Source organism: Eleutherodactylus coqui, chromosome 2, assembly GCF_035609145.1.
Source record: "Eleutherodactylus coqui strain aEleCoq1 chromosome 2, aEleCoq1.hap1, whole genome shotgun sequence".
Taxonomy (NCBI): Eukaryota; Metazoa; Chordata; class Amphibia; order Anura; family Eleutherodactylidae; genus Eleutherodactylus; species Eleutherodactylus coqui.
In genome coordinates, this window is record NC_089838.1 from 217,982,894 (window position 1) to 217,996,886 (window position 13,993).

At 47.2% G+C, this 13,993-nt stretch overlaps 1 protein-coding gene across 1 annotated transcript in view; it reads left to right on the forward strand.

Moving 5' to 3' along the window:
- The first annotated feature begins 6,101 nt into the window (after positions 1-6,101).
- KLF13 (KLF transcription factor 13) overlaps positions 6,102-13,993 on the forward strand; it is a 49,215-nt gene continuing 41,323 nt past the window's right edge. The window contains exon 1 of the mRNA XM_066592493.1: positions 6,102-6,671. Within this exon, the coding sequence (XP_066448590.1) occupies positions 6,281-6,671 (391 nt within the window). The 5' untranslated portion in view covers positions 6,102-6,280. The remainder of the gene's footprint in view (positions 6,672-13,993) is intronic.

A 13,993-nucleotide genomic window follows, 5' to 3' on the forward strand; every position in this document is an offset into this window, starting at 1 on the left:
GCACTGTCAGCATAAAGATCGTTCTTCTCTGCCGCAGCAGTAACAGCTGTGGCAGAGAAGAACGATGTTAGCCCATTGAATTCAATGGAGCCAGCAATACAGCCGACTCCATTGAATTCAATGGGCTAACATCGTTCTTCTCTGCCACAGCTGTTACAGCTGTGGCAGAGAAGAATGATGTCTCTTCTATATGTTCTCAATGGGGTCGGCGCTGCTGCCGCCGGCCCCATTGAGCGCATATAGAGAAGAGAACAGGAATCGCAGATCGCAGATAGGTGCGATCTGCGATTTCTGTTCTATAATTTATCGGACGAGCGCATAAAAAGCGCTCATGTGTCCGATAAAAATTCGCTGGACGCATGCGCAAATCGCGCGAAAAACGCCCGTCTGACTAAGGCCTTAGTCAGACGGGCGTTTTTTTGCGCGATTTGCGGATCGCATGACGGATGCGCATCCGCAAATCGCGTGACCGGTGCCCGAAAATCGCCAGAAAATCGGGCGGAGCTGTCCAGCGCATTGCATTCAATGGAGCCGACAATACAGCCCGCTCCATTGAAAGCAATGCGCTGCGGGCGAGTGTGGGATGAATTGTCGGGAAGGGCTTAAATATATAAGCCCTTCCCTGCAATTCATCCAGAAAAGTGTTAAACTAAAAAATATATATATACTGACCTGCTCCCGGCAGCCGGAGTTCCGCGCGGCCGTCCTGCAGTGGGTGTGAAGGGGGGTGTGAGTCAGACCTGCCCCCTGATTGGCTCAGCGCTGAGCCAATCAGGGGGCAGGTCTGACTCACACCCCCTTCACACCCACTGAATGGGTGTGAGTGAGACATGCCTCTGATTGGCTCAGCGCTGAGCCAATCAGGGGGCAGGTCTGACTCACACCCCCTTCACACCCACTGCAGGACGGCCGCGCGGAACTCCGGCTGCCGGTAGCAGGTCAGTATATATATATTTTTCAGTTTAACACTTTTCTGGATGAATTGCAGGGAAGGGCTTATATATTTAAGCCCTTCCCGACAATTCATCCCGCGATCGTCGGCAGCCCATTGATTTCAATGGAGTCGGCTGTATTGCCGGCTCCATTGAATTCAATGGGCAAACATCGTTCTTCTCTGCCACAGCTGTTACAGCTGTGGCAGAGAAGAATGATTTGTTTTCTATATGTTCTCAATGGGGTCGGCGCTGCTGCCGCCGGCCCCATTGAGCGCATATAGAGAAGAAGAACCGTTGGGGTTCTTGAAGCCTAAAATCACTCCTAACACTCTCCCTATAGCAGCCCCGGCATCAACAGCACTTTCCCTCAGCTAAGTGAGAACGCATCTGTGGCGAGCCGCGGGCCGGCAGATTTTAATACTCGGGTGACACCTAATCTCGCCAGCCACTCACAGCAGGGGGGTGGTATAGGGCTTGAACGTCGCAGGGGGAAGTTGTAATGCCTTCCCTGTCTTTCTATTGGCCAGAAAAGCGCACAAATTTCTCAGGGAAGAAAATGAAAGTAACTCGAACATCGCGTGGTACTCGTTACGAGTAACGAGCATCTCGAACACGCTAATACTCGAACGAGTATCAAGCTCGGACGAGTATGCTCGCTCATCTCTAGTGTTTATCCATTTGACCTCGTCAGATAAGAGTTAATTAGACAGTAGATTTGATCTTTGACAACATCAAATTAAATTTTATTAAAAAAACCTGTATGTATTTTGTGTGTGTAGGACATTCATGATCTCTCTCCTACAATTGCCATAGCAGTACAGTAGCTCTATATGGGGCTTGTAAGTTAATTGTAAGTATATAGCTTTCCAAGGATGTTCTGACTCTTGCTGGATAGAAGAAACTGCAGTTTACTATTCTTACCAAAAGTTTCACTTCACTAAAGTCAAACAAATTAGTGTATTCATGGATTTGTGGAAACCTTGGACGGATTTTTTAAATGTTGAGCAGAAAAAAATCTATGTGGAGAATTTATGAAGCACAGTGCAAAACTATTGTGACATAAAAAGATTTGCCTGTTTTTGTGCAAGCCATACATGTGACTTTTTAGCCATCTTTTGTTGCAGTCTACTTTTTTTTTCTATTGGGTGGAGCTTACCAGGGGGGTTGGAGGGGGTCCCGTAGTCTGACAGATTTACTATAATTTACACCTGAAGTTTGTGTAAATTTATTTCAGTTCATAGCTGGTGAAGATTTTACTTTGTGGCGCCATTTCTTCCCCAGATAAGTGATGCACCCAGTTGTCCACGTGATGCAATAGAAAATGTGATTCATAAGACCAGGCCACCTTCTTCCATTGCTCCATGACCAATTCTGATGCTCACTTTTCCATTGTGGGCACATTTGAGGATGGACAGAGGTCAGAATAGACACTCTTGACTGGTCTGCGGCTGATCAGCCCCATATGCAACAAGCTGTGTTGCCCTGTGTGTTCTAACTACTTTCCATCATAGTGAGCAATAACTTTTTCAGTGATTTGTCCTATAGTCACACTTCTGTGAGATCAAGTAAGAATAGATGGAAATATGTCAGCGCCTCGTTTAGTGTCCCACGATTGTCAGTAGAAGAGAACACAAATCACTCACCTGGTGTACGGTGGAATTCCCATGTGTCCTTGGGAATCCACCGACACCCAGTGTCTGGGTTTGCGTATCAAAATATTCCTCGTCCCGAATCCAGAATGACTGGACGAGCAACTAGGAGAATGGAGCCTTCCGGGGCACGCTGGCCCAAGAGAATCATCCGCGAGATAGAACGTAGAAAAAATTCCCCCACGCTCATGGACTTGGATAAACTTATTCGAGACCCAATGGTCTCGTGGTGATAATCACCTAACTTTATTTGTATTCAGGAATGCAACACGTCTCGCTGCGTTAAACGCCTTTTTCAAGCATTGATACATATTCTCATAACATGTATATATACACATATAGATTATGTTACCTTACAATCCAGTGGTCCGTAGCAGATGCCGGTGCAGTGGTTCTGACGTCACTTGAGGGGGAGGAGCATCTCCCTGGTTTAGCGTTGATCACCGTGAAACGCAATGTGCGTTCCAACCTGTATATTCATTCAGAGATTTATCAGTGACGTAGTCAACGTCTATTTGTAAAAGGGCGTATTGACATCATTGACCAGATTACAGAGGTCTGCTCTGGAGCATAGAAAGAACACCTTTATCCATCAGATACAGTTTCCAACAGAGATTAAATACAGAACCTTTGTTTATAAAATATATATCAAAAACAATAATTTTATAAATTACATTGTATAAAAATATACATATACTATAAAGATAGAGCTTTACAAGCTTCTTAGATCCTTATCAGTTGGAAAAGTTGTCTGGTAACTTGACAACCCCTTTAATCAGAGGTGCAACTTGAAGCTCCTGAGCACCCAATGCAAAACCTGGAACGGGGCCCCCAACTATAATGCTTTATACATAGTACTGGGCTCCATATATGGAGAAGAGAGGCCTTATGGGCCCCTTAAGGGTCCTGGGCCCAGGTGCAACCGCATTCCCTGCATCCCCTATAGTTACACCCCTGCCTTTAATATTAAAAAGTTACACAACGGTGGTGTCATCTGTTCATCATGACGTTTCGGTTGGACAGATTATAGATACTCACTTTTTAGCCTAAAGCTGGGTTCACACAGGGCAGATTTGCCGTCCGGAATTTCACTGCGGCAAATCCGCCTGCGAACGCTAATCCTGGGATTAGCCAGCCATAAGGACGAGATTTGTCAAAAATATCGTCCACACTGGACAGCCAATGTGTCGTGGCAAAGCTGACAGAAGCCAGCGCTGCGGCTTGGATTCCCGGCTGCAGCATGTCGATTTTTTTTTCCGTTGCAGCCGCGCTCTCTTCTATGGGGAAAACCCGCGGCACTTTGAATCAGCGCTTTCCCAGCAGAAATCTCGCAGTTTTTCGCCGCGGCCAAACCGCGAGATTTCCGGTGGGATTTCACCCTGTGGGAACCCAGCCTTATTATTTCTGTTATGAGCTGAGCTCTGCTGACACTTAAGCATTTCCTGCATAGCTGAGAACTAAGCGGCTGTTCACATTAACATTCTCAAGTACACTTAACGTATACGTTAAACATACATGAAAAAACGTAAAACACATGGAAGCGGACAGCAATGAGTTTCCACACGTTTTCTATTAACTGTAATATTAAAAAAAGGTATACGTTTCCATGCTTTTTCCATTCAATTTCCACTCAACTACTTGGCTTCAAGATAGCAGAAAAAGTGCTGCTTCAGCGCTTTTTCTTCCGATATTTTGATGTGAAACCACCTTGTAGTCCGGCTCACGTGAGCGTATGCGTAAAATGCTGCATGTATAACATAGTGCTTTACCGCTGTGTGAGACGGTGGTGTGCAGGCATATTGCTGCGTAGAGCAGCGATTTAGCACTGAGCATGATGACATATCTCACGCATGCTGTCCTGCGCAGATTGACTTGTTACTTTTTGTATTTTTAATTTTCCGCTCTGTCGCTTTGCAACATTGCGTATAAATGCAGCACATAGGCAATATAATTGCGTACATACAGCATCTATTACACGCCTATCGAGAACAGCTCTCTAATGTGCGTAATACGCTGCAGAATATAACATGCGGTGTTCTTTTTTACGTGCGTATTATACACAATAAATAACCGCTAGTGTGAGTGCGCCATTGAGAATCACAAGGAAAATGTACTTTTACTGACTCCATTCAGCGCATAATACGCAATAACATTGCGCTCATGTGAGCCGCCACTAAGACATACATTGTTCTGAAACTTTACAGTAATTAGGGCTCCTTCACGCTCAACAATTATCAGGAATCTGAACGTAACGATTGCCACTCAAAATCTGTTCAAACGGGGCGGAAGTGCGCGATAATCGTTACATCGAAACGCAAAGTTACTGGGCACTTTTCGTTTGTCGCTCAGTTTCAGCCTGCATAAAAATCATTGTTGCCTCGCTCACTTCTCGTTGCGCCTAAGCGTTCCCCGCTTGGTGTTCCATATAGGAATGTGAGTACTGAACGTAAAGCCAATGATTTTCAGCCTGTCTAAACATTCTGCGAGAACAACTAGTGGTGACGTCGCCCGCTCATGGGCAGGAATCATTGCATGTAAAAGGGGTATCACTTCTTTGTATATAGAGCAGGCGTGTGCGATTTTATTTAGCAGCCCCGGTTGGCACACAATGCCATTTTTTGACTCTTGCTGTAAACTGCCATCCCCTGAAGCTGCCCTGTATCTGAGGAAGGAACAAAGCAGCATCTGCCAGCCTGCTGCATTATCCCCAGTGATCCTCTGCAGCAGCACATAATCACATTATGCAGAATAGTAAAGCCACTACCGTAGTGGCATTGTGTCCCGGACTGCAGGGCCCCAGCACAGTGTTGTCAGGGAGAAAGCAGGGATTTGTGCTGCAGATCATAGGACTGCTGCTGTCCCCTCTCCTTGCAGGGACTGATGTGCTCAGCAGGCACATGGGACTGCTGCTCCTGAGCATGGGACTACTTCTGTGCCCACTCTTTGCAGGGACTGATGTGCTGAGCAGGCACATTGGACTACTGCTACTGATCATGGGACTGCTGCTGTCCCCTCTCTTTGCAGGGACTGAGGTGCTGAGCAGGCACATGGGACTACTGCTGCTGATCATGTGACTGCTGCTGTCCCCTCTCTTTGCAGGGACTGAGGTGCTGAGCAGGCACATGGGACTGCTGCTGCTGACCATGGGACTGCTGACCAAGGAACTGCTACTGTCCCCTCTCTTTGCAGGGACTGATGTGCTGAGCAGGCACATTGGACTGCTGCAGCTGACCATCGGACTGCTGCTGTCCCCTCTCCTTGCAGGGACTGATGTGCTGAGCAGGCACAGGGGACTGCTGCTGCTATGCAGGCACATGGCACTACTGATCATAGGACTGCTGCCGTCCCCTCTCCTTGCAGGGACTGCTGCTGCTGAGCAGGCACATGGGACTGCTGCCGTCCCCTCTCCTTGCAGTGACTGATGTGCTGAGCAGGCACAAGTGTGAGCAGCCCCGTGCCGCCAGGACTTCTCCTGCCCAGGATGTGGCTGCTGCTGACGTCACGCACAGATGTTCCACAGGCCACGCCCCCACGTGGGACACACTGAGCGGCTGCTGGTGCGGCACAACATGTAGATCCCGGGGATCTAGGAGGATCTATGGGCAGCTGTCAGTGTCACCACTCGCATGGATCTCCCGCTCTGATCTGGATGGACCAAGTGCTGTCAGCTAACGATCCATAGATCCCGCACGGAAAATGTCCTCGGTGGCCTATGTGGATCACTTCGCGGCGGAGTGCCTGGTGTCCATGTCCAGCCGGGCCGTCGTCCACAGCGCCCCGCCGCCCGCAGCCCCCGCAGATGACAAGAACGCTTCCCTGTTCGTGGTGGCCCGCATCCTGGCGGACTTCAACCAGCAAGTGGCCGATCGGACGGAGGAGGGGAAGGAGAGCCGGGAGGAGACGGAGCAGAGTGCGGACAGGGCGGCCACACCTCCGCAGCCCAACCTGCTGAGACAAAGGGCCCGCCGGGGCAAGAGCAGAGGGGCCCCAGAGTCCCCCCTCAAGAAGCACAAGTGTCCCTACCAGGGCTGCGAGAAAGTCTATGGCAAGTCTTCCCATCTGAAGGCTCATCTGAGGACACACACAGGTCAGTCCCCCCCTGTACTAGCTGATGGGCAGACAAGGCGTGCTGCGAGCGCCCCCGGCAGGTGGTGTATATAGGACAGTATGGTGTATACAGTACTGGGCGGCACCTCACGTGACCCGTGTGCACGGCGCCGCAGCAGGTGCTGTCCGGAGTGCCGGGCAGAAGGGATCTCGCCGGGTTCTTTGTTATACGGGACACGCCCACCCGGGACACACCTTCCCGGCGGACACGCCCACCCAGCCTTTACACAATGTCGCCTCGCGCTCCAGTCACACGACCTCGCCCCGTGCGGGCGGCGGCGGGTGTGACAGGCGGGAGGTGGCGGGTGTTGTACCTGCAGACTGGGAGGTGTCACCAAGATGGCAGCGTGTAACACAGTGTATATCACACGCGGCGTTTTAATGGTTTCTTCATATAGTTTTTTTTTTTACCAAGGTTCTGATGGCTGCAGGAAGGTTACATGTTACCTTGTAGCCACAGGTGGGGGGATACGTGCTGATTGGTGGGGGTCCCACGTCCTCAGCGGAGCGCTGGCTGCACATGGCGGTGGAGCTCTCCATTTATTTGGGGTGCTGGGATATTTCCGCAGGCCCATTGATACAAAACGGAGCGTCAGCTTTCCGTCTCTTCCTCCCTGCTGGAGGGGTGCAGTAACCTCACAGTGAGGGGGACACGGGACCCCCACCCCGTTCTTCAGAGCAGCAGTAAGACCCCCGCCTATCGGTGATGGTGATAACCTGTAATCTTGGTACAGCCCCTTTAATTCTTACTGAAATTGATCATTTTATAATACAACCCCCCCCCCCCCTCTTGCTGATGAATGATGGGGCGATAGCTTTCACCTGGGTGCCTGGTATCTAGCAGTGTAGTTTTGAGCCAAGTCTTTGAACTTTGGCCTCTCGGCATACACACTGCCTAACAACCAGTCTTTTCATTGACGTTTTCTGACTGATCGCCCCTAGCAACCCATCTGTTGTCCCTAGTAACGCCAGTCTCCAGCTGAGAGCTGCCCTAAAAGGGGTGTTCTGGAACTTTTCGAAAAGTTGGTAAGCACAGGGAATTGACTCAAATGAAAGACTAAACAGTCCTCACCTGTTAAAGGGATTGTTCGGGACTTATACTATTCATGACCTAGCCTCAGGATAGATCATCAGTAGGTGAGCGGAGGCGGTCCTGACCATGGAAGCAGCGCTGCACTATCATTGAAATCAACGGGAGTGAATTCAGCACTCCCGCTTTCTGCAGCGACCATTGATGACCAAACGGATGGTCAGTTGATGGACGGGGGGCCCGAGTGGTGGACTCCCATCCATCAACTACTGATGGTTTATCCAGAGGATAAGTCATCACAGTATAACCCCAAGTCACCTAACTTCAGCAATATCAATCCAGCAAGGAGCATAAGAGATGGTGAATGAAGTTCAGCTGCTGAAAGTGACAACAGGTGCAACAAAGTGACAACAAGACAACCCCAAAGAGGAGTGATTTTGTAGGTGGTGGCCACAGAGAATTACTCTTTATCCTTCCTGACTGATTCTTCTTGGTAGTACTAGAAGATGGTACCTGCTGCCCAAGCAATGGGAACAGGGAGTCCTGTTCCTTCAGGATGGCACATCATACGAAGGTTTGCTGTGCTTCAGCACAATCTCAAGAGCATGGAGCAGATACCAAGACATGATCTGCTACACGAGGAGGGATGGACAGGGCTGTAGAGGAGCATTAACCTAACATCAGAACTGGTATCTGCTCCTTTGTGAGAGGAGGAACAGGAGGAATACTGCCAGAGATGACCCCCCGCCAGCTACTAGTCTGCATGCTTCTGACCTGAGGTCAGAAGGAGACTCCTTGAGAGTGGCCTGACAACTTGAGGTCTTGTGGGACCTGTACTTACTTACAGTCCACCACCATGCAGCTCAACTGGCAGCCACCAGAGTACACCAGGATTGGCAGGTGCAGGTCCGCCACTGGACCCGTTCTCTTTACAGACTAGAGCAGGTTTGCACATCTTTCAGTCATCGAGATCTGATCTGTGATTTAAAGAGTAACTGAACTTTTAAAAAACGTTTGACGTGTCAGAGCGACATGTTTAAAGTTTTGTTCAATGGGGGTCCGAGTGCTGAGACCCCTGCTGATAGCTGAAATGAAGGGGCTGCAGCACTCACCCAAGCGCCTTGCCTATTTGGCTGTCATCACTCCTTGTCAGCTCTACTCAGCAGCTGAATACAGATGTATAGGAGTCAGGTGAGTACTACAGTTCCTTCATTTCAGTGATCCGTGAGGGTCTGGGCCCATGGACCCCTCCTGATCAAAAGTTTCTTTTTAGAAGTACTCTTTAAATGGACACTGAGCTTTCAAACAGCTTGTGCTTATATGATAGCCAGTGTGTTAACTAGCAAAATTGTTATTTACTTTATTTACCTAAAATTACAGTTTTGTTCAGAGAAATCACCCTAAAGTGCTGGTCACTTGGGGTCTCTTTTAGTTAACAGTCTGCTTTCGGTTGATTGACAGGAAACATTGAGAAACTAGAGTAGAGGTTGGGGAGTTATCATGCTCATGCAAATGTATAGAGAGCAGGGGAGGAGGAAAAGGGAGACTCAAACTCACGGTTGCTGCCTGCAAGCTAATAGTAAGTCTGCTTTCACATCTGTGTTGGGACCTCCGTTTGGAGGTACCGCTGCAGATACGGCACAAAATACCAGAAGTAAAAGCTCTGCATATAGCGCTTTTTCAGTCGATAAAATGTCGAGCAGCTGAGCGGACCCCATTATAGTCAATGGGGTCCATTCGGCACTGTTCGTTTCCATCATAAGATGGACCTGCTTGGCCAGGAGATTCCCCTTTCCTGCTCCCCAAATGGAGCAGGACAACAGAATCCAGGCCGCAGATGGGAAACAACCGAAGTCACTTTTTATGGTGCTTTATCTACATAAATCACATCTCCACTGCTCACTATTGCTGTACACTACCCTATAGCATAATTTTATGTGTGTAAGGCCGGTCTCATCCGAACAAGTCGGATTCTGCAGGTGAAGCCTGCAGCAGAAACCAGCTCTGACTCTGCCCAGTGACCCCACATACCTTCACTTTCTGTATTGCGGATGATCACGGACGCTTGCCGTCAGTCACGCGTGTACAGATTTTAAAAATATTTGTTTTTCCCGTCCGTCTCTAGACGATGACTTGGGTACCCGCAGCCTATCTGCATTGTCAATTGCAGATGGACTGCGGATTAGACGGCTTCCATTGATTTCAATGGAAGCCGTCCATGCGGATTCCGCACAAAAATAGAACATGCTGCGATTTTAAATCCGCTTGCGGTAATCACAATCGCTATCCGCTCATTTGAGCAGACATGCAAAGGCTCTATTTTTTCAATAGGCAGAGAATACCACGGTTCGTCCTTGGTAATCATCACAGATTTAGCTATTGAAATCCGGTTGTGTGAGACCTGCCTTACAGAAAGCAGGATCTGCAGTTCTCTGTACAATCTAAAGAACACAGCACAGCAGCCGGGCTCCTCGCACCAGTTCTGAGAGGACTTAGAATCAGATATATTCCTTGCATACGGGAAAATGGAGGAAAGATACTGGATACAATTCATATAATCGCCAGAATTAGTGTTATTCCTTATGTACACACAACAGTTTAGATTGAAAAGTTATCTGAAAAGTTAGGTACACTTTAAGTGTTCCCTTAAATGTTTTGAGCAGTGCACATGTCTTAGGTCATCATACATTCTTGGCACAACATTTCCTCAGACCTCACACAGTGCTTGCTCATAATTATGTGTAACCTCAGTTAACAAGAATATTAGTTTGGTTTCATCTGGTGTCCAACCCAATCCAGACTCCCCACGTGATATGAAAATACACTTTAACAGTAACTGAAAAAAAAAATCCCTTTTGCTTGTTCTAAATGCGTCTTGGCATGGGACTCCTGTTGAGGTTGCTGGCCCTATAATGGTCTGCTCACCCCCTCAGCCATTCTCATATTACTCATTTCCAATATAGTCAAACCAGGCAGAACAGGCCTGCGCATTGTTACACGTATGGGCACACGTTCTATTTTGTTTGTGAATTCCCAATTGCCTGACTATAGGAAAACAAACACAAGTACAGTACAATAGAAGCCTGTACTTCCAAGACACTCGTAATGAGCAAAGTAAATCCATTTCACTAAATGCCTCACTGTAAATACAGGCCTATATAAAGTCAGGCTGTTTGCTTCATGAATAGTCATTTCATTCTGCTTTTTTTTTTTTAAGCCTTGCAGTATATCTTACAAAATATGAAGATTACAGAGTATTATTATTTGGCTACAGAGAAAGTGTGGGATCTCCAAGAAGTCAGAAATAAACTTGGATGGCCAATAGATGTGCCATGTGGTTTTGGTTCTGTTTTTAGAATGAAGCCATGTGTTTTCTTTTTTCCAATTGTAAATCAGCTGTTTTGGGAAAGTGGAAACGTCTAGCGATGCCAGAAACCTTATTTCACTCCAAATTTAGATGCATTTGTTAAATATGGAGCAGTGTGGTTTGTTTTCTCCACTATTTGGTTTGTCTTTGTGTTATTGGCCTTTTTTGCAGGGATCTGACTTGTCGTGTGATTTCAGTAGAGCCGAGTATTGTTAGCATACAATGGAGGTCAGTTAATTGCTACACTTGAGTGCAGACACTCACATCCTGCTCTGAACACTCAGCAAGTCTCTCTGAACTTCCATTAGGAGTGGATGCATGGAAAATTCAATGGCTTTCCCATACCGATGATCTCATCTGTTTACCGCTGCAGATCTTGTCAACAAGTACTAACGGTTGTAGTGAAGATTCATGCAAATCCTCTTGGCAGGAATTCATAGCAGTCAGTAATGTGGAATCACAACAAACAGTGGAAATATGTTATTTAAAAAAAATGTATCTTCCCCCTTTATATATTTACATTTCAATGCACCTTAAATAGGACACCTACACACAAGCGGATTTGCATTGCGGAATCCGGAGCAGGCGCCCGCCTCCGGATTCCGCAGCAAATACCGCCCATAACAGGCTATGGAAAAAGCGATTTTTTTCCCCCTGCGCACAAGTGGAAATCAATTGCGATTTTCCGGTTGTGGAGGAACAATCGCAGCATGTTCTATTTTTGCGCAGAATCTGCAATGACGGCTTCCATTGAAGTCAAAGACATTGCGCAAGAGTCGCGGATTCTGCATTTGGAATCTGACCCGCCCGTGTGCAGCCGACCTAAAGGGTTTTTCTGAGTAATTTGTTTTGGTTAAAAATGGGCTGCCAGTTGCTATGGTAACCAATCAGCCCTACGTGAAGGACCGATGACGTCACAGAGGGAGCGGGCTCCCTCTGCAAACCCTTTGTACATTGATCGTGGCATGTAAAGGGTTAAGAGCGGGATAGGTGTTCTCATCGACCCGCCACTATTGCAGCAGGATGCTGACTATCAGTCATAGCCACTACGGGATGGAGTTGGCTCACTTCTGAGCCTGCGCCATCCACAAGACGTAAGTTTATGTCTTGTTGTGTTAACTACCACCCTGCGCGGACATAAACTTAAATCCCGTGACATTAAGGGGTTAATGTCAGGCAGCTATCCTTCTAGATCAGGAAAATCAGAACTAGAATTTCTCATTAGGTTGTTTATAAAGATTTGGAAAATTGCACAATATACCCGAGGGCTCTTTCCCACAAGCATAGGCGTTTTTATGCGCGCCCGCTAGCGCCGTAAAAACGCGCGAACGGGCGCACAAATCAAATGTTTGTATGCCCGCTCAGACGGCATGGGCCCAGTACATATACGCGGGGGGCCGCAATGCCGTTGCCTCTCCTTCCCTCCCCCTCGCCGGCTCACCTCTCTCCTTCCCACCGGCTGTTTGCAATAGGAGTGGAGCGGGTCGGAGCTTAGCTTCACCCTCGTCCCACCCCCTCCCTTTGCAAACAGCCGGAGGGAAGGAGAGAGGAGGAGAGAAGTCACGCTGCTAAACTGCCTCGCTTCTCCGGCCACTGTCATTAGCTTCCATAGGAGTCTATGCAGCGGCTGACGTATTCCAAGCACAAAGATAGTTCCAGGACCATCTTTGCTACCCAGCGCTATATTTGACGGCCGGGCGCTTTTACGCCACAGAAATACGCCTGTGAGATTTGATGCATTGGAATCCAATGCATCAGATGGTAGCGTATATCGTCCGGCCGTGAAAACGGCGGCCAATATACACTTGTGTGAATAAGCCCTAAAGGGTGATTAGCTGTTTGTTAATGAGGGGGAATACACCTTTGAATCAATTTACCCAGTTTAGCAATTGATACATATTATATTAGAGTATAGCATTTTATTGTTAATGAATAAAAGTAATATTTTAAAGTATTTTTTCTTTTCTAAGAATCAGTTTTTTTTTACTCCATAGCAAGTTCACAAATGATAGGGCTTGACATCAAACAGTCTTAATTAACTGAACAGCCTGGCTTCATGATACATACCTCACACAAATGAAGGTAAATTACTGTAATTAATGACATGTTTTTCAGATCAATTAGAGGAAAAATTATGGATTTATTCAATTAAAAACCTCAGTGCATATGTAGTATAATATTAGAGGGTAAAGGCTACAGCAGGCTGCGCTCGTCTATACACAAATGTTTTGCCAGCCCGTTTTTCGTAATATAGGTCAACTGAAGACACTGCTTTTCTGCCAAGTATGTAAGCTGCCAAGTTTGCTTCCTACTTCTCTATTATCTGTTGAGTCTCACTGAAAGCAGACCTCATCTTAGATTAAATAGAGGATTAGGGTTTACTCCACTCTGGCACGGTGTCAAATAATCCGCAGGATACGTTATACTGGAGAGGCCATGGTTCTGACTTTCTGGCCTATTTGTATTCCTTCCATCACAATGTGTTCTGCAGGTGAAATTTTCAAGAGTGTCCAACCAACTCGTCCTTTCTTTTTTTTTTTATAAAGGGTTACAAAAAACTTAAATCCTTTTAACACCATTATATCAGATGGCTCGTAAATTAAACCATAATAGAAACTGTCCTTCCATTGCAAGAGAAAACCACAGTCAACTCTGAAAATGGCATGCTTTTCCAGTGGGAGAAATTCATCAACCTCGGTTACGTGTTAATGTGGCTGTAAATCCTTCTGACATGAATAGTAGTTGCAGGCAAGATGGCTGAGACTTAATGGAGTTTGATGAATGCATTCCTCCTCCATTGAACACAATAGTCCTGCCATTTGCTGCTCTCACATCCCAGAGAATGGGGCACTCAGCTGCAATAAACAGGTGTCAGCCCCAATGAAATGAATGGAGCCGTACCGCA